The 21267-nt window shown below is 39.5% G+C and overlaps 1 protein-coding gene across 1 annotated transcript in view; it reads left to right on the top strand.

The window, feature by feature from the left end:
- ITK (IL2 inducible T cell kinase) overlaps window positions 1-21267 on the top strand; it is a 57509-nt gene that overhangs the window by 11259 nt on the left and 24983 nt on the right. The window contains exons 2-3 of the mRNA XM_087955094.1: window positions 19462-19566; window positions 21043-21124. Of these exons, the coding sequence (XP_087811220.1) occupies window positions 19462-19566; window positions 21043-21124 (187 nt within the window). The remainder of the gene's footprint in view (window positions 1-19461; window positions 19567-21042; window positions 21125-21267) is intronic.

Genomic DNA, 21267 nt, shown 5'->3' with positions numbered 1-21267 from the left:
TTAACAGAGTTGGATGGGACCTTGTAGGTCATCTAGTCCATTCCCTCACCCAAGCAGGAGATCCTACACCATTTCTGACAAATAGGAGTCCAATCTCTTCTTGAAAGCCTCCAGTGATGATGCTCCCACAACTTCCAAGGGCAAGCTGTTCCATTGGTTGATTGTTCTCACTGTCAGAAAGTTTCTCCTTATTTCTAGGTTGAATCTCTCCTTGATCAGTTTCCATCCATTATTCCTTGTCTGGCCTTTGGATGCCTTAGAAAATAGCTTCACCAATTATTATTATTATTATTATTATTATTATTATTATTATTATTATTATCATCATTATTATCATCATTATCATCATCATTATCATCATCATCATCTTTTCCAGTATCTTCCCGAGTATTGATGTTAGTTTCCTGGGTGTGTTTCTTTCCCTTTTTTTGAAGATGAGAACCATACTAGCTCTTTTCCAGTCCTCTGGTAGTTCCCCGGTGCTCCAGGATTTTTGAAAGACGTGGTAGTGGTACTGAGATGACATCTGCCAGTTCCTTTAGAACTCTGGGATGTAATCCATCAGGCCCCGGTGATTTGTATTCATCAAGATCAGACAGGTTTTCTCTTATTATTTTTTTGCTCATTTTAACTTTTATTTCTAGTTCATTATTTATTTATTTATTTTATAGTTATGTTTTTGGTAGGTTGGGTTATAGTTTCTTTTTGTGTGAAGACCCATGCAAAGAATGAGTTAAGCAGCTCTGCTTTCTCTCTGCTGCTTGTTACTTCCTTGCTGTCTTCTCTCTTTAGTGGACCAATTGTTTCCTTGATTTTTTTTTCTTGTTATTTATATGTTGGAAGAAACCTTGTTATCTTTGATTTTTGTTGCAAGTCTTTGTTCATTTTGAGCCTTTGCTTTACTGACTTTGCCTTTGCAGATTCTGGTTATCTGCTGATATTCTGCCTTAGTTGTGTTCCCTCTTTCCATTTTCTGTACTTGTACTTTTTGTCTTTCAATTTGTCAGAGAGATCTTTGTGCAGCCATGCTGGTTTCTTCTTTGATTTCTTGGTTTTCTTTTTCAGTGGTATTGTGCTGGTCTGGGCTTTTATGATACTCTCCTATACTATTTCCAAGGTGTATAAAATCTGTTAGGCATTGTCACCCATTACTTTGGAGGGAAGCTAAGTGTGTGCAGTGATTCAAACACAGTCAGCTGAGGCAGTGTCAGCACTATAAGGTAGACCAGACGAAGAAACCAATACCACGTAGGTCATTAGTACTTCTATTTAAATAACTACAGTAACATAATCTTGAAAATCTAAAAGTACTTCCTCTGTCCTTCCCTTTATCTTTGTTTGAAATAAGGAGAGGGTTGTTTGAAGCAGTTTTTTCAAGTTATTTTTTTCGGCTGAAGCTCTGCTTATCTGACTGTTGCCTTGGTAGCAACTCTTCCTCCATACTTCAAGGCCATTCCTTATGTTTTCTATGAATAGGATTCAGCCACGAGGACTACAAATGCTATACTGATATAGTTTATTGCCAATTCAAACATAGAAATTAACTCAACACTGGGGAAAGACTCATAAATTATATTCTAATTCTCTCTCATAAGCAGTAGATACATTTCTACAATAATAAAGGATTAAGTTTGGAGAAGAGAAAAGTAAAGTATGAAGGTGATATTTAAAACCTTTTTCTTTTAAGTGTTTTTACTGCTTGCTTTTCTAAAGTTTTTTACAAACTTTAGAAAAGTTTGTAAATGTCTTAGCAATATAAATTATATTTTGTTTGAAATACAGCTAATACATACAACAAAGGCAGAATATCAGCAGATAGCCAGAATCGGCAAAGACGAAGTCAGGATAGCAAAGGCTCAGAACGAACAAAGACTTGCAACAAAAGTCAAAGATAATAATAAAAAGTTTCTTCCAACATACACATAAGAAAAAAAATCAAGGAAACTGTCGGTCCAGGAAGGAGTTCGGTCGTACTATTCTCAGCCTTTTGCGCCCGTCAGCTTAAACTTGAAGGAAAACGGCGGCTTTTTTCCAGCCACGGCCGCACCAATGCACCATCTCGCTTAGCTCACCCAATCCTGAGTTCCAACGGCCAATCAGTGCGGCCACCAGCCAATCCGGTCGCCGCCGCGCGCGCTGGGTTTCAGATGTAATTGACTGCAGAACACCCCCCCTCTTGGTCTCCCGACGAGTCCGTAATAGGCGGGAGCCTACTGGACCCGCGAGGTTAGTTGTTGTTTGGCTTGACCGTTGGGTCGAGGCCTCGTGTCTCTTGGCCTCGCGATGGAATTGCCTGGAAGGTGTTGCCGGGCCTGTCGTTGCAGCTCCCTCCCGGTCTACCCGGGTTGGTCGAGCTGCGACTCTCGCCGCCTCCCGCCTGGTCTTTCCGGGCTGGTCGAGCTGGCCTGGCTGCTTCTCCCTGGTGAGGCTTCGAGTTGGCTGTTACCCGGTGAGTATTGCTGGTTATTTTCTATTCTTTCTTGGCCCCCTGTATATTCCCTCCCCTCTTGGTTTGTGTTAATGGGGTCGTCTGTGCTTGCTTGCGTGTCGGTTGTGTTTCTTGCCCTTGATCTTAACTGATCGATGTAGGCGTTTCCATGATTGTCCGTCCATTGTTTGCAGTCTGTAGGAGTGGGGCCTGTCAGTTGGTTATGGTTGCCGGTACCCATAGTGGGTCTCCGGTAAGGTTCTTTGCATAGACTGCATCGCCTGGTGCAAAGGCCCGGTGTTTGCTTGATGAGTCTGGGGGCTTTTCCGGGTTGTATGTGGGGTGCAGTCTGTCGAGTGGGGACCTAGTTTCCTCCCCATTAGTAATTCTGCCGGGCTTTTGTTTGTCGTTGTATTAGGGTTATATGTTGTATTAGGAGCATTTTATTTATCTTTTCTTGTATGTCCCTGTGTTCGATTTTTTGGATGGTTTTCTTTGTAAATTGAACCATCCGTTCCGCCCCCCATTGGCCGCCGGATGTGCCGTCGCTGTCAGTGCGTGTCATATACCCGTTCCGCTAGGAATTTTTCAAATTCCAGCGAGGTGAATTGGGGCCCGTTGTCTGACACGATGACATCCGGGAGACCGTGGGTCACGAACAGTTTGTTGAGTACCTTAGTGACAGCTTCTGTTGTGGTGGTTTTCATGTTGCTTACCTCCAGCCAATTGGAGTAAGCATCCACCGTGATGGGGAATGTGTTTCCTCTTGTGGGGCCGGCGAAATCTATATGTATTCTGGACCATGGCCCCCTGGGGGTCTCCCATTCTAGTATCGGCGCGGCAGGGGATTTGGTCTGGCTTCTTGGCAGCGTGAGCACCTGGCCACCCAAGCCTCAATTTCTTTGTCCATGCCTGGCCACCAAGCGTAGCTTCTGGCCAAAGCTTTTGTTCGTACGATGCCGGGTGCCCTTCGTGCAAAAGTTTTAATACTTTCCTTGTAGCTTTTCTGGTATGACCACCCTGTCCCCCCATAACAAACAACCTTTTACAAAGACAGTTCTGTTTGGCGGTTTCGGAATATCCTGAATGATTCGTCGTTGTCTTTTTCCGGCCACCCTTTTTCTACCCAATGCAATACCCGCGCCAGACGTTTGTCTTTATTAGTCTCTCGGGCAATGTCTGACGCGGTTATGGGTAGGTCGGGCAATGCCTCTATGCTGAGGGTGGTCGTCGTGGGGCTGGGTCGTCGTCGAGGTCGGGTAGTGGTGAACGGCTCAGTGCGTCTGCATGGGTGATTGTCTTACCAGGGCGGTGTGTGAGCCGGTAGTCGTAGGGCGGCGAGGAACTCAGACCACCTTGTCATCCTGGGGGATAGGGTGTTCGGTGGCCTTGTTCCCCGCCAGGATTCCCAGCAGCGGCTTGTGGTCCGTGATGATGGTGAATCGGCGGCCGTAAAGGTACTCGTGGAATTTCTTTACTGCTGCAACGATGGCCAGGGCTTCCTTGTCCAGTTGGCTGTAGTTTCTTTCTGGTTTGCTGAGTGTCCTCGAAAAGAAAGCAATGGGTGCTTCTTTCCGTCCGGAAGTGTATGGCTGAGGACGGCGCCGACGCCAAAGGTGAGGCGTCGCATGTGACGCCGAGGGTAGAGTCTCATTGTATTGTATGAGGACGGCATCCGAGGTTAGCAGGTCCTTGGTTTTCCTGAATGCGGTGTCCTCACGTTTCCCCAGGTCCATTTTGCCGTCTTATCCAGGAGCCTATGCAAAGGCTCCGCCGCGTCGCCTTTTGGGGCAAGAATACATTGTAAAAATTTAGCAGTCCCAGGAATGCCTGCAACTCTGTTTTGTTCTTGGGGATGGGGGCTTCCTTGATGGTTTTTATTTTGTTTCCAGTTGGGTGGATGCCATGTTGGTCTAGGAGGTACCCCAGGAACTCGACTTGCTCTGTGCAAAGCTGGCATTTCTCTCTCTTCACTTTTAGACCGGCCCCTTTGAATTTCTCAAGTACCTCCCTTAGGCGACCCTCTAGTTCTTCCCGGTTGGCTGCTGACACTAGTACGTCGTCAAAGTAAGGGACCACCCCTTTTATCCCCTGCAGTAGTCTCTCCATGAGGCTTTGAAAATCCCCTGGGGCCACGCTGACTCCAAACTGGAGTCGGTTACAACGAACGCTCCCGGTGGGTGACTATCGCTTATGCGTCTCAGCGGTTTCTTCGTCGACCGGCAGCTGCTGATAGGCTTGCGCCAGGTCGAGCCAAAAAACTTTGCCCCCAGTGAGTGAAGTAGGTGTTGCACTACTGGGATGGGGTAGGCGCTTTGTTGTAGGGCGCAATTGAGGGTGGCCTTATAGTCCCCGCAGATCCTTACTGACCCATCTGGCTTAACTGGGGTGACTATTGGGGTCTCCCACCGGGCGTGGTCAATTGGCTGCAAAACCTCCCTGTTTGACGAGCTTGTCAAGCTGCTCGTCTATTTTTTCCGTAGTGCGAAGGCACCCGCCTCGGTTTTAGGCGTATGGGGGCGATGTTGGGGTCTAGGCTGAAAGAGATAGGGGGCCTCGGTACTTGCCTAGGGTGCCGTCAATACTTCTTGGAAGTCCTTAGCCAGTTGCTGCTCCCAGTCGGCTTCCTCGATGTGGTTTATGCCGGTGACCTCGATGCCAAGTGGAGCGAACCATTGGAGTCCTAGGAGGCTGGGTCGGTTCCGTCCACGTTTGTCAGGGGAAGTTTTGTGGTGCGGCCCTTGAAGGTCACCTCGAACTGTCCGGCCCGATGACGGGATTCGGTTCCCCTGGTAGTCCTTGATCACCAATTTTTGGTTCTCCAGCCCTCCCTTTTGGATGGTTGGCACCAGCCGCTTGATTTCTTTCCAGGCAATCATGGAGAGGTAGGACCCGAGTCCACCTCCATCCGGCAGGGCTCGCCGATGTTCACTTCCACGTAGACCTTGCGGGCATCGGTGGTCTCAGCGTGGCCAATCGTGACCGTCTGATGGGTTTCCTCCTCTGGCGGTCTTCCCGTTTCGTCGCCCGGTTGTCTCGGTTCCAGCGATTGTCGGTTTGGCGCTCTCTGTGCCTGGGGGTGTCGTCTCGCCTCCGGTTGCTCGGTTCTTGGCGGCAGGGGCTGTATGTTTTTCTGAGCCGGCAGACCCGGGCGATGTGGCCCCTCTTATTGCAATGCCGGCAGGTCGCGTCCGATGAAATGGTAGTCTGATCGGAAGGTGGTTGCCCCCACACCCGGCGCACTGGGGCCCGACTTACGACCTCGTTGATCTCGCCGGTCTCGACCTGCCTGGAGCCGATGGACATCTTCTTCTTCTTCCGGGTGTCCGAGGCGGAGTCCAGGTCCCCGTGGTGTGTGTGGTCTCTCGGCGGCTTGCCTCGAGGTTGTCGGCGCGGTCCACATTCTCTGCCTTCCGCAGTCGGGCCGCTGACTTTTTGGTGGCTTTGGCTGCGGAAGCTTCCGCCATGGCGGTGGCGAGGTCGATGTCGCCCTTCGCCATCAGGCGGCTCTTTAGTGCCTGGTCCCGGAGACCTAGGACCACGCGGTCTCAGAGGGCATCGTCCAAGTCCTGGACTCGCACAGACCCCCGAGGTCCCGCAGGTCAGCTATGAAATCGCTGACGCTCTCGCCCTGCCGCTGGTTCCGCCGGTAGAATTCGTCCCCCGGATGAGGATGGGTACGGTGGGGGCGTAGTGGTTTTGGAGTAATGGCTCGAGGTCGGCCCAGTCCATCGCCTTTACATCTGCGGGTTTTGCGAGGGCTTTTGCCATTTTGAACACCGCGGCCCAGCAGTGCGTCCAGGAAAACGGCCCTTTCTTCTGTCCATTCGCGCCTTCAAGTTGCTACTCTCGAGGAACATTAGGAATCGGTCTGTGTCACGATTCCCAGTCCTCAGTGGCCGGGTTGAATGGCGCGGGCGGGTGATGCCGGCCATCTAGTCGGTCTTTGTCTTCCTCCGGACACGTGCTCGGTGGTTCTTCCTTGAATCCCACCTTCGTCGCCAGTGTCGTGTGTCCGGCGCAGGAAGGAAGCTTCGGAGTCAGTGACTATTCTCAGCTCTTTATTGCGCTCCGGTTACAGCTTAAACTTGGAAGGAAAACGGCGGCTTTTTATTTCCAAGCCGCGGGCGTGCGCGACCAATGGCACCGCTTGAATCTCCCGCTTAGCTCACCCAATCGCGGAGATTCCCAATGGCCAATCAGTGCGGCTCGCTCAGCCAATCTGGTCGCCGCGCGCTTAGCCAATCGCAACGCGGTTTACAGCATGTTAATTGACTGTACAGAACAGAAACAGTCAGTCCACTAAAGAGAGAAGATGGCAAGGAAGTAACAGGCAACAGAGAGAAAGTAGAACTGCTTAACTCATTCTTTGCATCCGTCTTCATGCAAAAAGAAACTATAGCTCAACCCACCAAAAACATAACTGTAAAAGACAGACCAGAAATAAAAGTTAAAATAAGCAAAAAAAAAAAATAGTAAAAGAACACCTGTCTGATCTTGATGAAAACAAATCACCATGGCCTGATGGATTACATCCCAGAGTTTTAAAGGAGCTGGCAGAGGTCATCTCAGAACCACTGCACCATATCTTTCAAAAATCCTGGAGCACCGGGGAACTACCAGAGGACTGGAAAAGAGCTGATGTGATTTCCATCTTCAAAAAAGGGGGGAAAAACTAACCCAGGAAACTATAGACCAATCAGCCTAACATCAATACCCAGGAAGATACTGGAAAAGATAATAAAAAAACAGATCTGCCAATATCTAGAAACAAGTAAAGGAATAACTAGTAGTCAGCACGGGTTTGTTAAAAACAGATTATGCCAAACCAATCTTATTTCATTCTTCAACACAGTGACTAAATTAGTAGACCAGCAAAATACTGTGGACATAATATATTTAGATTTCAGCAAGGCATTCAACAAAGTAGACCACAACCTACTTCTTCGTAAGCTAGAAAAAAGTGGAATAGATAGCACCACCACTTGATGGACTCAAAACTGGCTGGCAAATCATACTCAACAAGTAGTCCTTAATGGGTCTAAGTCTACATAGAGGGAAGTAAGCAGTGGGGTGCCACAAGGTTCCGTCTTAGGCCCAATACTCTTCAATATCTTCATTAACTACTTAGATGAGGGAATAGAAGGGGAACTTACCAAATTTGCAGATGATACTCAGCTGGTAGGAATAGCTAACAGCCAAGAAGATAGGCTCAAGATCCAGAGGGATCTTGACAGACTAGAACACTGGGCCATATCTAATAAAATGAAATTCGACATAGAGAAAAGTAAAGTCCTACACTTAGGCAGGAAAAAACAAAAGTACACATATAAACTGGGTAAAACCAGGCTCAATAGCAGTAACTGTGAGAGGGATCTTGGAGTCTTAGTGGACAACCAGCTAAATATGAGCTAGCAGTGTGCAGCAGCAGCCAAAAAAGCTAATGCAATCCTAAGTTGTATTAACAGAGGGATACAGTCAAGATCAAGGGAAGTACTAATACCACTCTATAAAGCCTTAGTAAGACCACACCTAGAGTACTGCATCCAGTTTTGTTCACCACATTATAAAAAGATGTTGAGACTCTAGAAAAAGTACAGAGAAGAGCAACCAGGATGATTAGGGGACTGGAGGCTAAAACATACAATGAACGGTTACAGGAACTGGGCTTGGCTAGTTTAGTAAAGAGAAGGACCAGGGGAGACATGGTAGCAGTCTTCCAATATTTGAGGGGCTGCCACAGGGAGGAAGGGGTCAAGCTATTTTCTAAAGCATCCAAAGTCCAGACAAGAAATAATGAATGGAAACTGAACAAGGAGAGATTTAACCTGGAAATAAGGAGAAACTTTCTGACAGTGAGAACTTTCAACCAATGGAACATCTTGCCCTCGGAAGTTGTGGGAGCGCCATCACTTGAGACTTTCAAGGAGAGATTGGACTGCCATTTGTCAGAAATGGTGTAGGGTCTTCTGCTACAAGGTCCCTTCCAACTCTGATTATCTGTTATCTGTTCTAGACTCCTATCATTTGACTGCTGTGTTGAGATCAAGATTTATGCAGCTTAATTTGCTCTGTTCGGTATCATCAAATGGTACCTCCTTAAATATCCATAGCCTAGCCATAGCATCATAGTAGGTAACATTTATAACCTTTCCTTACGACCACTTTCAGGTAGCTATGTTTATGTCACACAATCCAGCTTTAATTCTGGAAAGTAGATCCCTGTACACAAATTCAGTAACGAGCAGTAAAGCTCATAAAGTAGCAAAACAAATCTCAACAACAAACCTTCCCAGGTGAAATTCATTTATTGAAACAGTAACGGCTGGGCTTTACTGTGATTTATTATTGCAAAGATTGAGATTCAGCTGGTATTTGTATTTTCAAGGGCTGGAGATTCAGCTCTAATTTCTTTGTCGCTGAATGGCTTTTGGAAATTATAAGTTAATTATTATTATTCTTGTGCCATATTGTCATCGGACGTTGGCAATCATGTTGGTGATCCTATTTTTATCAACAGCCGCATGAAAAAGTGGTGGTGAATTTTGTCCAAACCAGTCCCTTAGATTTTGAAGCCACAATATTTCTTCTTCTGCCTGGACCTCGTTTGCCTTCAATCTTTTCCTGGAGGATTAAGTAATGTATGTCGTATTTTTCCGGGTGTCGCATCACATGTCCAAAATATTCTAACTTTCATTTTTTAATGGGTTTGATGATTTTCCCTAGCTTTCCCAGGCGGCTTATCACCTTGTCATTTCTGATTTTGTCAACCCAGCTTATATGTAATAGCCGTCTGTAAATCCACATTTCAAATGCTTCTAGTCTCTTCAAGTGGCTTTCTGTCAGATACCAACTCTCTACTCTGTAGAGCAGGTAGAAAAGATGTAACATCTGACGAGCCTGATTTTCAATCTTAGGCTTATGTTGTGACTTTAGAAGACCTTAGTTTAATAGTACCTGTAAATGCAGCTTTTATTGCTGACTGTATTCAATCTCTGTGATGAGACTGATTTTAAACTAGAGGTGTTAAGGTGTCTGTATCAAAGCACTTCTGAAGTGCTCATGGTTCTTCTTCATCCCTTGCATTTTGTATTTTGTCATCTGATGATAAAGCCCTTAATAAATTATCCTTGTTGGATTATTTGGATATTTTTCATAGGCTATCTTTGTTTAGTTTAGTTTAATTTTTAACATCCAAGATGGGATTGTAAACTATTATAATAATAGTCTATAAAAAGAAAGCAAATTAAATCTTAAAGTCTCTATTTAAGCATAATATAAATCTGCTAAAGTTTTGGACGCTTACAAAACAACAACAATGATCTTTAAAATGTATAGGCTTCGGGCAGATCCTCCTAGATATTTTTTGCAAGGATTACTGAGAAGGTCTTTTCTACAATGCCAAACCTTACAGGCAGTAGGTTCCCATGAAGAGATGATCCAAGTCATACATTGCATATAGCCTGAAAGTTTAAAAATAGCCATTTGTGTTTTTCCTACAAATAAATATGAAACCACAACAGCTGTACTATAATAGGCAACTTACAATTTGACTAGGTTAGATTTTCGCTGTGTTAGTTGCAAAAAGCAATTTAAAATGTACAATGCTTTAACAATTTATTGAAGAGATTAATCTAGTTGTTCTCAAAGCATAGATGAAAGTATCCAGGCTATTTTAGTTTTTAAAAGGTTGGGAATGGTGGAGGAGTCTGAATCAGTAAAAGTATTTTGATGTATTTCAGCTGGCAGCAGCATTGGTCAATCTTATCTGGACTCACAAGCTTAACTGTGTTGAGTAAGATAAGTACTTGGATCATTAGGAAATACCAGGGCTAAATGTAAAAATATAGGGAATGTGTTTTATTGAAATACTTTAAATCACTTGATATTTTAATTGTTTTTTGTAAAGGTTTTGAAAGATTGCCTTTTAAGTTTGACTTACTTTCCATATAGAGTTGGCAATATAAGCAACTAAGCACTATGGTCTGTATGTGCTAATAGCTTCTAAGATACCTCCTATTTTGGTTTCTTTAAGACAGTGCTGCACTTTAAATGGAAGTCAACAATTCAAATTTAAAACATATAAAAAAGGTAAATGGAATTATTTGTTATAAAACTATGGACAGAAGAGTTAGTATGTCCAATTTTAGGAATCAATGAGTCCAGATATTTAAAAAAGTGAACTATACTTATGATTTAAAAATGAAACTAATTCATCAGACAATATTATCTCAGATCTATTTGGAACCGTCAAAGAATGTTTAAAAATGATTACACATTTAGAACTTCTTATGTTAGTGATTATGAATATTCTTTAATTCACATGATTTGGTCTAGGTCTACTGTAATTTTGTTTTTATTTCAAATTAAAATATAGATATAGATATAATTTGGCAATGTTATCTCCAATGTAATGTTGAATTATTTTCCTAAAATGTAGAATTTGCCATATTAGGAAGAGTTTTCTTTTTAGAACACTTGTAGGTCTCTAAAAGGGACTAAAGGGAATAATTCGATGTCATTTAAAAATTATTCTGCTGCTTTTAAGGAATATATCCACGTTTTGAGCTTATTATCTGTTTTTTAAAAGTGTTAGTATTCTAAAAATTATAAGATGACATTAAGTTTCTATATGGTCCAGATTTAATGATAAGCTCAACATTTGAATTCATTCAATATAGATTTTTTATTTTTGTTTATTCAATCATGTTCAGTTCATTAAAATCATTACGATATATTTAGATTTTATATTTGTATGTTTTTTTGTTTTATTTTATTTTTAAAACTTATTATAAACATTAAAAATGAGATGAAGGAAATTGACATAGCAGACTGGGCAACTGAAAAATATTACAGAAGACAAACCGTCTCCATTCTGTTGTCAAGAAAATTGTTTGACTATTTCTACATAACCTTCGGGGAATTCTTTTTCACAGGAATTCATGAAAGAATTTAGTGCATTTGAACATATGCAGAATATTTTATTTCACAATAAATATTGATATGTATCAAGGATTTCCTGAAAATAAACCAGGGAGAGGCTCTTTTCATTTTTACAACTTAAGATATATACTACATCAAGTCATTTTACAAATGAGGGCAAAAGAAACAAAACAAATGTAATTATAATCACAGGGACATATTGGAGTGGCAGGCATATTTTGCTATCACTTGCCTAGTTTGGAGCAAAGTTTGGTTTGGAAGAAAAATTCCAGAACAGACTTATTCTGTAAATTGCTTATAATTAAAGTAATCCAAATTCAGAACCAATGCTATCCAGTCCTCTGCCTTTAGAGGACATGGGTTTGGAGGTTGTGTCTTTGTGAAGTTATCTTTTGTCTCATACACTTCAGCTCTTCTTCTTTTTTTCCTGTTTATTAAATTTTACTTAGTTTTCAAAATTTAAAAACATAAAATAAAACTTTATACATCATTATATCAACATCAAGACATCTTTTACATTTCCTTATCATCTTTATATATACACATTTCTTTAATTATACAATTTCAACTTAATATATAAATAAATATATATAGATATGAATATAGATATAAGTATTTATATAGTTCATTATTCTTTATCTAATTGTCATTTTGATTTCTTTTTATTCTTAAACCATTCATACCAGGCATCCCAGACATTATGTCGACTCTGTCTCTTAATTTCATTGTTAGTCTGTCCATCTCTGCACAATCTAAAAAAAATTTATAACAACATCCTCTGATGGTACATTTTCCTGCTTCCAAAATTGTACGTAGGAAATCCTAGCAGCTGCTAAGATATGTAGCATAATGTATTTATCTTTTTTATTATATTTTTCTGTTATTAAGCCTAATAGAAATAGTTCTGGTTTGAGTTCAATTTTCTGTTTTGTTATTTCTTCTAGCCACAATCAAATTATATTCCAATATTTATTGACCTCTGGGCAGGTCCACACATATGAAAATATGTACCTTTTTCCTTTTACACTTCCAACAGTTAGGGCTTAGGTTAAACATTTTTGCTAGTCTAGCAGGAGGAACATGCCACTTCTTCAGCTTCTCTTCACCTGTTTGATATTTAAAGTTTTTCATCTCCTGTGTTGAAGAGGAATAAATATTCTCTAATGCCTCATTGATGATGCTATAATGGTATAACCAGACCCAACACCCACTTGTTATATTTGAAGGCTGCTGGCAAGTTTCCACCATGCCCTCCATGTCTATTTTGGATTGGGATGAGACCTGCAGAAGAGTTGGATATTTTACTTCCCCAAAGGCATCTGCCTATGTCAGTGATGGCTAACCTTCTCATTGTTACATGCCGACGTGTATGCGTGCATGAATGCCTGCACCCCTAATGCAATGAGTGCGTGTGTTCCCTACCACCCTGTGCATGCATGCGTGACCCTCCTGTGCTCCACACCCCTGAGCATGCACACATATCTCCTGCATGTGCCCTGCCCCCCCTCGCATGCAAGGCAGATACCCAACAATCAGATGGCTGGTGTGTGCATGTGCAGTGAAACTGTGCTGGGGTGATGGCTCGTGTGCCGGCAGTGCTGACTCTGCATGCCACTTCCGTAGAAGGGGAACTTACCAAATTTGCAGATGATACTCAGCTGGTAGGAATAGCTAACACCCAAGAAGATAGGCTCAAGATCCAGATGGATCTTGACAGACTAGAACACTGGGCCATATCTAATAAAATGAAATTCGATATAGAGAAAAGTAAAGTCCTACACTTAGGCAAGAAAAACCAAAAGTACATATATATAACTGGGTGAAACCAGGCTCAATAGCAGTAACTGTGAGAGGGATCTTGGAGTCTTAGTGGACAACCAGCTAAATATGAGCTAGCAGTGTGCAGCAGCAGCCAAAAAAGCTAATGCAATCCTAAGTTGTATTAACAGAGGGATACAGTCAAGATCAAGGGAAGTACTAATACCACTCTATAAAGCCTTAGTAAGACCACACCTAGAGTACTGCATCCAGTTTTGTTCACCACATTATAAAAAAGATGTTGAGACTCTAGAAAAAGTACAGAGAAGAGCAACCAGGATGATTAGGGGACTGGAGGCTAAAACATACAATGAACGGTTACAGGAACTGGGCTTGGCTAGTTTAGTAAAGAGAAGGACCAGGGGAGACATGATAGCAGTCTTCCAATATTTGAGGGGCTGCCACAGGGAGGAAGGGGTCAAGCTATTTTCTAAAGCATCCAAAGGCCAGACAAGGAATAATGAATGGAAACTGAACAAGGAGAGATTTAACCTGGAAATAAGGAGAAACTTTCTGACAGTGAGAACAATCAACCAATGGAACATCTTGCCCTCGGAAGTTGTGGGAGCGCCATCACTTGAGACTTTCAAGGAGAGATTGGATTGCCATTTGTCAGAAATGGTGTAGGGTCTTCCGCTACAAGGTCCCTTCCAACTCTGATTATCTGTTATCTGTTCTAGACTCCTATCATTTGACTCCTGTGTTGAGATCAAGATTTATGCAGCTTAATTTGCTCTGTTCGGTATCATCAAATGGTACCTCCTTAAATATCCATAACCTAGCCATAGCATCATAGTAGGTAACATTTATAACCTTTCCTTACGACCACTTTCAGGTAGCTATGTTTATGTCACACAATCCAGCTTTAATTCTGGAAAGTAGATCCCTGTACACAGATAACCACAAATTCAGTAACGAGCAGTAAAGCTCATAAAGTAGCAAAACAAATCTCAACAACAAACCTTCCCAGGTGAAATTCATTTATTGAAACAGTAACGGCTGGGCTTTACTGTGACTTATTATTGCAAAGATTGAGATTCAGCTGGTATTTGTATTTTCAAGGGCTGGAGATTCAGCTCTAATTTCTTTGTCGCTGAATGGCTTTTGGAAATTATAAGTTAATTCTTCTTCTTCTTGTGCCATATTGTCATCGGACGTTGGCAATCATGTTGGTGATCCTATTTTTATCAACAGCCACGTGAAAAAGTGGTGGTGAATTTTGTCCAAACCAGTCCCTTAGATTTTGAAGCCATAATATTTCTTCTTCTGCCTGGACCTCGTTTGCCTTCAATCTTTTCCTGGAGGATTAAGTGATGTATGTCGTATTTTTCCGGGTGTCGCATCACGTCCAAAATATTCTAACTTTCATTTTTTAATGGTTTTGATGATTTTCCCTAGCTTTCCCAGGCGGCTTATCACCTTGTCATTTCTGATTTTGTCAACCCAGCTTATATGTAATAGCCGTCTGTAAATCCACATTTCAAATGCTTCTAGTCTCTTCAAGTGGCTTTCTGTCAGATACCAACTCTCTACTCTGTAGAGCAGGATAGAAAAGATATAACATCTGATGAGCCTGATTTTCAATCTTAGGCTTATGTTGTGACTTTAGAAGACCTTAGTTTAACAGTACCTGTAAATGCAGCTTTTATTGCTGACTGTATTCAATCTCTGTGATGAGATTGATTTTAAACTAGAGGTGTTAAGGTGTCTGTATCAAAGCACTTCTGAAATGCTCATGGTTCTTCTTCATCCCTTGCATTTTGTATTTTGTCATCTGATGATAAAGCCCTTAATAAATTATCCTTGTTGGATTATTTGGATATTTTTCATAGGCTATCTTTGTTTAGTTTAGTTTAATTTTTAACATTCAAGATGGCATTGTAAACTATTATAATAATAGTCTATAAAAAGAAAGCAAATAAAATCTTAAAGTCTCTATTTAAGCATAATATAAATCTGCTAAAGTTTTGGACGCTTACAAAACAACAACAATGATCTTTAAAATGTATAGGCTTCGGGCAGATCCTCCTAGATATTTTTTGCAAGGATTACTGAGAAGGTCTTTTCTACAATGCCAAACCTAACAGGCAGTAGGTTCCCATGAAGAGATGATCCAAGTCATACATTGCATATAGCCTGAAAGTTTAAAAATAGCCATTTGTGTTTTTCCTACAAATAAATATGAAACCACAACAGCTGTACTATAATAGGCAACTTACAATTTGACTAGGTTAGATTTTCGCTGTGTTAGTTGCAAAAAGCAATTTAAAATGTACAATGCTTTAACAATTTATTGAAGAGATTAATCTAGTTGTTCTCAAAGCATAGATAAAAGTATCCAGGCTATTTTAATTTTTAAAAGGTTGGGAATGGTGGAGGAGTCTGAATCAGTAAAAGTATTTTTATGTATTTCAGCTGGCAGCAGCATTGGTCAATCTTATCTGGACTCACAAGCTTAACTGTGTTGAGTAAGATAAGTACTTGGATCATTAGGAAATACCAGGGCTAAATGTAAAAATATAGGGAATGTGTTTTATTGAAATACTTTAAATCACTTGATATTTTAATTGTTTTTTGTAAAGGTTTTGAAAGATTGCCTTTTAAGTTTGACTTACATTCCATATAGAGTTGGCAATATAAGCAACTAAGCACTATGGTCTGTATGTGCCAATAGCTTCTAAGATACCTCCTATTTTGGTTTCTTTAAGACATGCTGCACTTTAAATGGAAGTCAACAATTCAAATTTAAAACATATAAAAAAGGTAAATGGAATTATTTGTTATAAAACTATGGACAGAAGAGTTAGTATGTCCAATTTTAGGAATCAATGAGTCCAGATATTTAAAAAAGTGAACTATACTTATGATTTAAAAATGAAACTAATTCATCAGACAATATTATCTCAGATCTATTTGGAACTCTCAAAGAATGTTTAAAAATGGATCGACATTTAGAACTTCTTATGTTAGTGATTACGAATATTCTTTAATTCACATGATTTGGTCTAGGTCTACTGTAATTTTGTTTTTATTTCAAATTAAAATATAGATATAGATATAATTTGGCAATGTTATCTCCAATGTAATGTTGAATTATTTTCCTAAAATGTAGAATTTGCCATATTAGGAAGAGTTTTCTTTTTAGAACACTTGTAGGTGTCTAAAAGGGACTAAAGGGAATAATTCGATGTCATTTAAAAATTATTCTGCTGCTTTTAAGGAATATATCCATGTTTTGAGCTTATTATCTGTTTTTTAAAAGTGTTAGTATTCTAAAAATTATAAGATGACATTAAGTTTCTATATGGTCCAGATTTAATGATAAGCTCAACATTTGAATTCATTCAATATAGATTTTTTATTTTTGTTTATTCAATCATGTTCAGTTCATTAAAATCATTATGATATATTTAGATTTTATATTTGTATGTTTTTTTGTTTTATGTTATTTTTAAAACTTATTATAAACACTAAAAATGAGATGAAGGAAATTGACATAGCAGACTGGGCAACTGAAAAATATTACAGAAGACAAACCGTCTCCATTCTGTTGTCAAGAAAATTGTTTGACTATTTCTACATAACCTTCGGGGAATTCTTTTTCACAGGAATTCATGAAAGAATTTAGTGCATTTGAACATATGCAGAATATTTTATTTCACAATAAATATTGATATGTATCAAGGATTTCCTGAAAATAAACCAGGGAGAGGCTCTTTTAATTTTTACAACTTAAGATATATACTACATCAAGTCATTTTACAAATGAGGGCAAAAGAAACAAAACAAATGTAATTATAATCACAGGGACATATTGGAGTGGCAGGCATATTTTGCTATCACTTGCCTAGTTTGGAGCAAAGTTTGGTTTGGAAGAAAAATTCCAGAACAGACTTATTCTGTAAATTGCTTATAATTAAAGTAATCCAAATTCAGAACCAATGCTATCCAGTCCTCTGCCTTTAGAGGACATGGGTTTGGAGGTTGTGTCTTTGTGAAGTTATCTTTTGTCTCATATACTTCAGCTCTTCTTCTTCTTTTTTTCCTGTTTATTAAATTTTACTTAGTTTTCAAAATTTAAAAACATAAAATAAAACTTTATACATCATTATATCAACATCAAGACATCTTTTACATTTCCTTATCATCTTTATATATACACATTTCTTTAATTATACAATTTCAACTTAATATATAAATAAATATATATAGATATGAATATAGATATAAGTATTTATATAGTTCATTATTCTTTATCTAATTGTCATTTTGATTTCTTTTTATTCTTAAACCATTCATACCAGGCATCCCAGACATTATGTCGACTCTGTCTCTTAATTTCATTGTTAGTCTGTCCATCTCTGCACAATCTAAAAAAAATTTATAACAACATCCTCTGATGGTACATTTTCCTGCTTCCAAAATTGTACGTAGGAAATCCTAGCAGCTGCTAAGATATGTAGCATAATGTATTTATCTTTTTATTATATTTTTCTGTTATTAAGCCTAATAGAAATAGTTCTGGTTTGAGTTCAATTTTCTGTTTTGTTATTTCTTCTAGCCACAATCAAATTATATTCCAATATTTATTGACCTCTGGGCAGGTCCACACATATGAAAATATGTACCTTTTTCCTTTTTACACTTCCAACAGTTAGGGCTTAGGTTAAACATTTTTGCTAGTCTAGCAGGAGGAACATGCCACTTCTTCAGCTTCTCTTCACCTGTTTGATATTTAAAGTTTTTCATCTCCTGTGTTGAAGAGGAATAAATATTCTCTAATGCCTCATTGATGATGCTATAATGGTATAACCAGACCCAACACCCACTTGTTATATTTGAAGGCTGCTGGCAAGTTTCCACCATGCCCTCCATGTCTATTTTGGATTGGGATGAGACCTGCAGAAGAGTTGGATATTTTACTTCCCCAAAGGCATCTGCCTATGTCAGTGATGGCTAACCTTCTCATTGTTACATGCCGAAAGTGTGTGTATTTGTGCGTGTATGCGTGCATGAATGCCTGCACCCCTAATGCAATGAGTGCGTGTGTTCCCCTACCACCCTGTGCATGCATGCGTGACCCTCCTGTGCTCCACACCCCCTGAGCATGCACACATATCTCCTGCATGTGCCCTGCCCCCCCTCGCATGCAAGGCAGATACCCAACAATCAGATGGCTGGTGTGTGCATGTGCAGTGAAACTGTGCTGGGGTGATGGCTCGTGTGCCGGCAGTGCTGACTCTGCATGCCACTTCCGTCACACGTGCCATAGGTTCGCCATCATGTGCCTCTGTAATGCCTAACCAGTGCTTTACTATGCCCTGTACAGGCATTTTGCAGGATCCTTCTGTATGTGGGTTTAGCATTCTTCTGGGCACATTTTTAAATAATGGATGACAGATGAAGTCTATGCAGATTCGGATATGGTGAATGCAAATGCCATAACCTATAAATAGAATGTAACTGGCAATCTAATTGGACTAAGTTGTCATCCTCAAGCATGGAAAAATATAAGCTATCACACAGCTGTGGGCTATAGAAGGCTTAATTATATGTGAGTGACAACTGTAGCAAAATCTATCCTCCCGTTTTGTGAAAGTTTTCTTCAATCAAAGATGCTTCTGGTGTTCTTCTTGTGATTGTATGATAATGCCATTTCTTATGAATTGTATAATTAATTGTGTATCATTTTTCCAAGCCACATAGATTTGTTTCTGATAGAAAAGGCATAAGATCAGTTGCTTGTCACATTAGAAGAATTATTCCTTAAATGCCACATTTAAGCTCTGTCTGAAATGAATGAAAAAAAGTGTTACATCTCAGTTGTAGAAAAATCAAAGCAGGAAATCAGTTACTTTCAAAGAGAGCTGTGAATCATTCAAAGCAAGGCATTAATGGACAGCAGGGTTATTATACTTGTTGCTTTTTTGGCTTCCTGTTCAATGCATCTTTTATAGAAAAATATACAAGCCAATGCATTGATGCTTCCTAGATCTACCAAGGAAAAAGAGAGGAAAAAAAATCCCACTATTTCTCAGGAAATAAGTCAGCTACATGTTCAGAAATTTAATTAGACATTTCCCTAGACATTTCTTTCTTCTTTCTTTTTTTGTTTTATGTTGAAAATCAAAACATGTCATTCATTGTTTTCACTTCCCTTGATAAAATACTTTCCAGAAATGAATGTTTAAAGACTTGGTAGTGTAATGTCAAGTAAGCAATGAAACCAATCATGGCCCCTAATTGTATTTTGAATGTTTTTCTCCTCTTAGAAAAAAAGAATTCTAAAGGGTTCAATTGAACTATCCAAAATTAAATGCGTAGAACTTGTAAAGAGTGATATCCCAGTTCCATGTCAATATAAATATCCTTTCCAGGTAAGTATCAACATATGCTATTCAATCATCCTAAACATAACCAGTACATTAAACTTGCAAGTCATGCTTAATGCTTTTTTAATTGATCAAAAGATTTAAGGGGTAAAAATTGCTTAGGTGGTGAGCAGGAAACAGCTTATAGTATTTTCAGACTTGTTTCTGTTTTTGATTCTCATTGACATTTTAAAAAAAGACTCCAGCTGCTTTGTACAATACCTTTCTGATCAAATTTTAGAACAGTATATAAAATTTAATTTTATGTACATATTTGTGCTGTTTCTTCCTTTGTCTATTTCAGCCTCTTGCAAATATTATTTTCACCTGCCGCAAAATGCTTCCAATAGCATTCTTCTCTAGAAAAAAACTCTAGAAACTCCCACCCCATCCCCAAACACAAGTAATTAATTGGGGAGAAAACTTTTCGTTTCTTCTGGGAAATGTAGGACTTCTTTTGAGTGGGTTGTGCTAAAGCAAATCAGATATATAATAATGTAAATGGCATATGGAATCATTTTTTCCCCCTCAGCTGCAGCCCAAATGTTAGCTTCCTGTTTGGCAGTGAAAGGAACAATCCATAATGTGCTGCAAATACAGTGCCATTCAGAAAATCAAGAAATTTTTTTGACCCTAGTGATACAATTCATGATTGACAAAGGTAGAGATAGCTGGTTTCTGTTGAAGAAAGTAAGAGTTTTACAACCTCAGTTAGGTTTACTTTCTTTTAAAGAGCAATATTCTATTCCAATCTGTGGAAATCTGTTGAAATTTTGCTAAGATCTAACAATGGAATAATGGATTTTCGGTGCTTTTTATTATGTTTTATCCATTGTGTGCAAATATATATAATGTATTCACTAGACAGACAGACAGACACACACACACACACACACAAATATCTCAGAATAAGAAATAATGTTCACTTGGAAAAATGTTTAATGCAATAGTTTTGTTAGTAATATGTCACCACATTAGAATATTTATTATTTATTAATACAAGGTCACTTTTCCTTCTAACATCACATTTTAAATCACATTCTAAAATCACAAACTTGATTGCAGGAAATACAACTTCAGCAATAGAGTGGTCAATGTCTGGAATACTCTACCCGACTCTGTAGTTTCTTCCCCAAACCCCAAAAACTTTAACCTTAGACTGTCTACTATTGACCTCACCCCTTTCCTAAGAGGTCTGTAGGGGGCGTGCATAAGCGCACCAACGTGCCTACCGTCCCTGTCCTATTGTTTCTCTTATTCTTTATTTTTCTTATATGTACCCATTTCATGTATTCACAACTATGTATACACTTATACTTATTATCTTGTAAACAATTGGCAAATCAAATAAATAAATAAATAAATAAATAAATAAATAAATAAATAAATAAATAAATAAATAAATTAGAAACCATTCATAGAAAGTGGTCTGATCCTGTTAGTTTAGAACTGACTCTAAATCCTTTACCCCTTCCATCACAGATTTCTCATGACAACTATATGCTCTACATCTTTGCTCCCAACCTAGCAAGCTGCCAGAAATGGGTCATGGTTCTGAAAGAAGGTAATTTGTAACTCATCACATTGTAATTCCTCAGGTCAACACCTCATTTGAAATTCAGTATGTCAAGGTAACATACTGGCAATTGAAGGCTTTAAGAAATACATATTAGACATAAGCTTTTGTGGATTTGAAATGACTTTTAT

Source organism: Notechis scutatus, chromosome 2, assembly GCF_049901735.1.
Source record: "Notechis scutatus isolate UNSWTSFEM ecotype Mainland chromosome 2, rNotScu1.2, whole genome shotgun sequence".
NCBI classification, from domain to species: Eukaryota; Metazoa; Chordata; class Lepidosauria; order Squamata; family Elapidae; genus Notechis; species Notechis scutatus.
The sequence above is the reverse complement of the archived record's forward strand: the minus strand, read 5'-3'. Positions and strand labels throughout refer to the sequence as shown.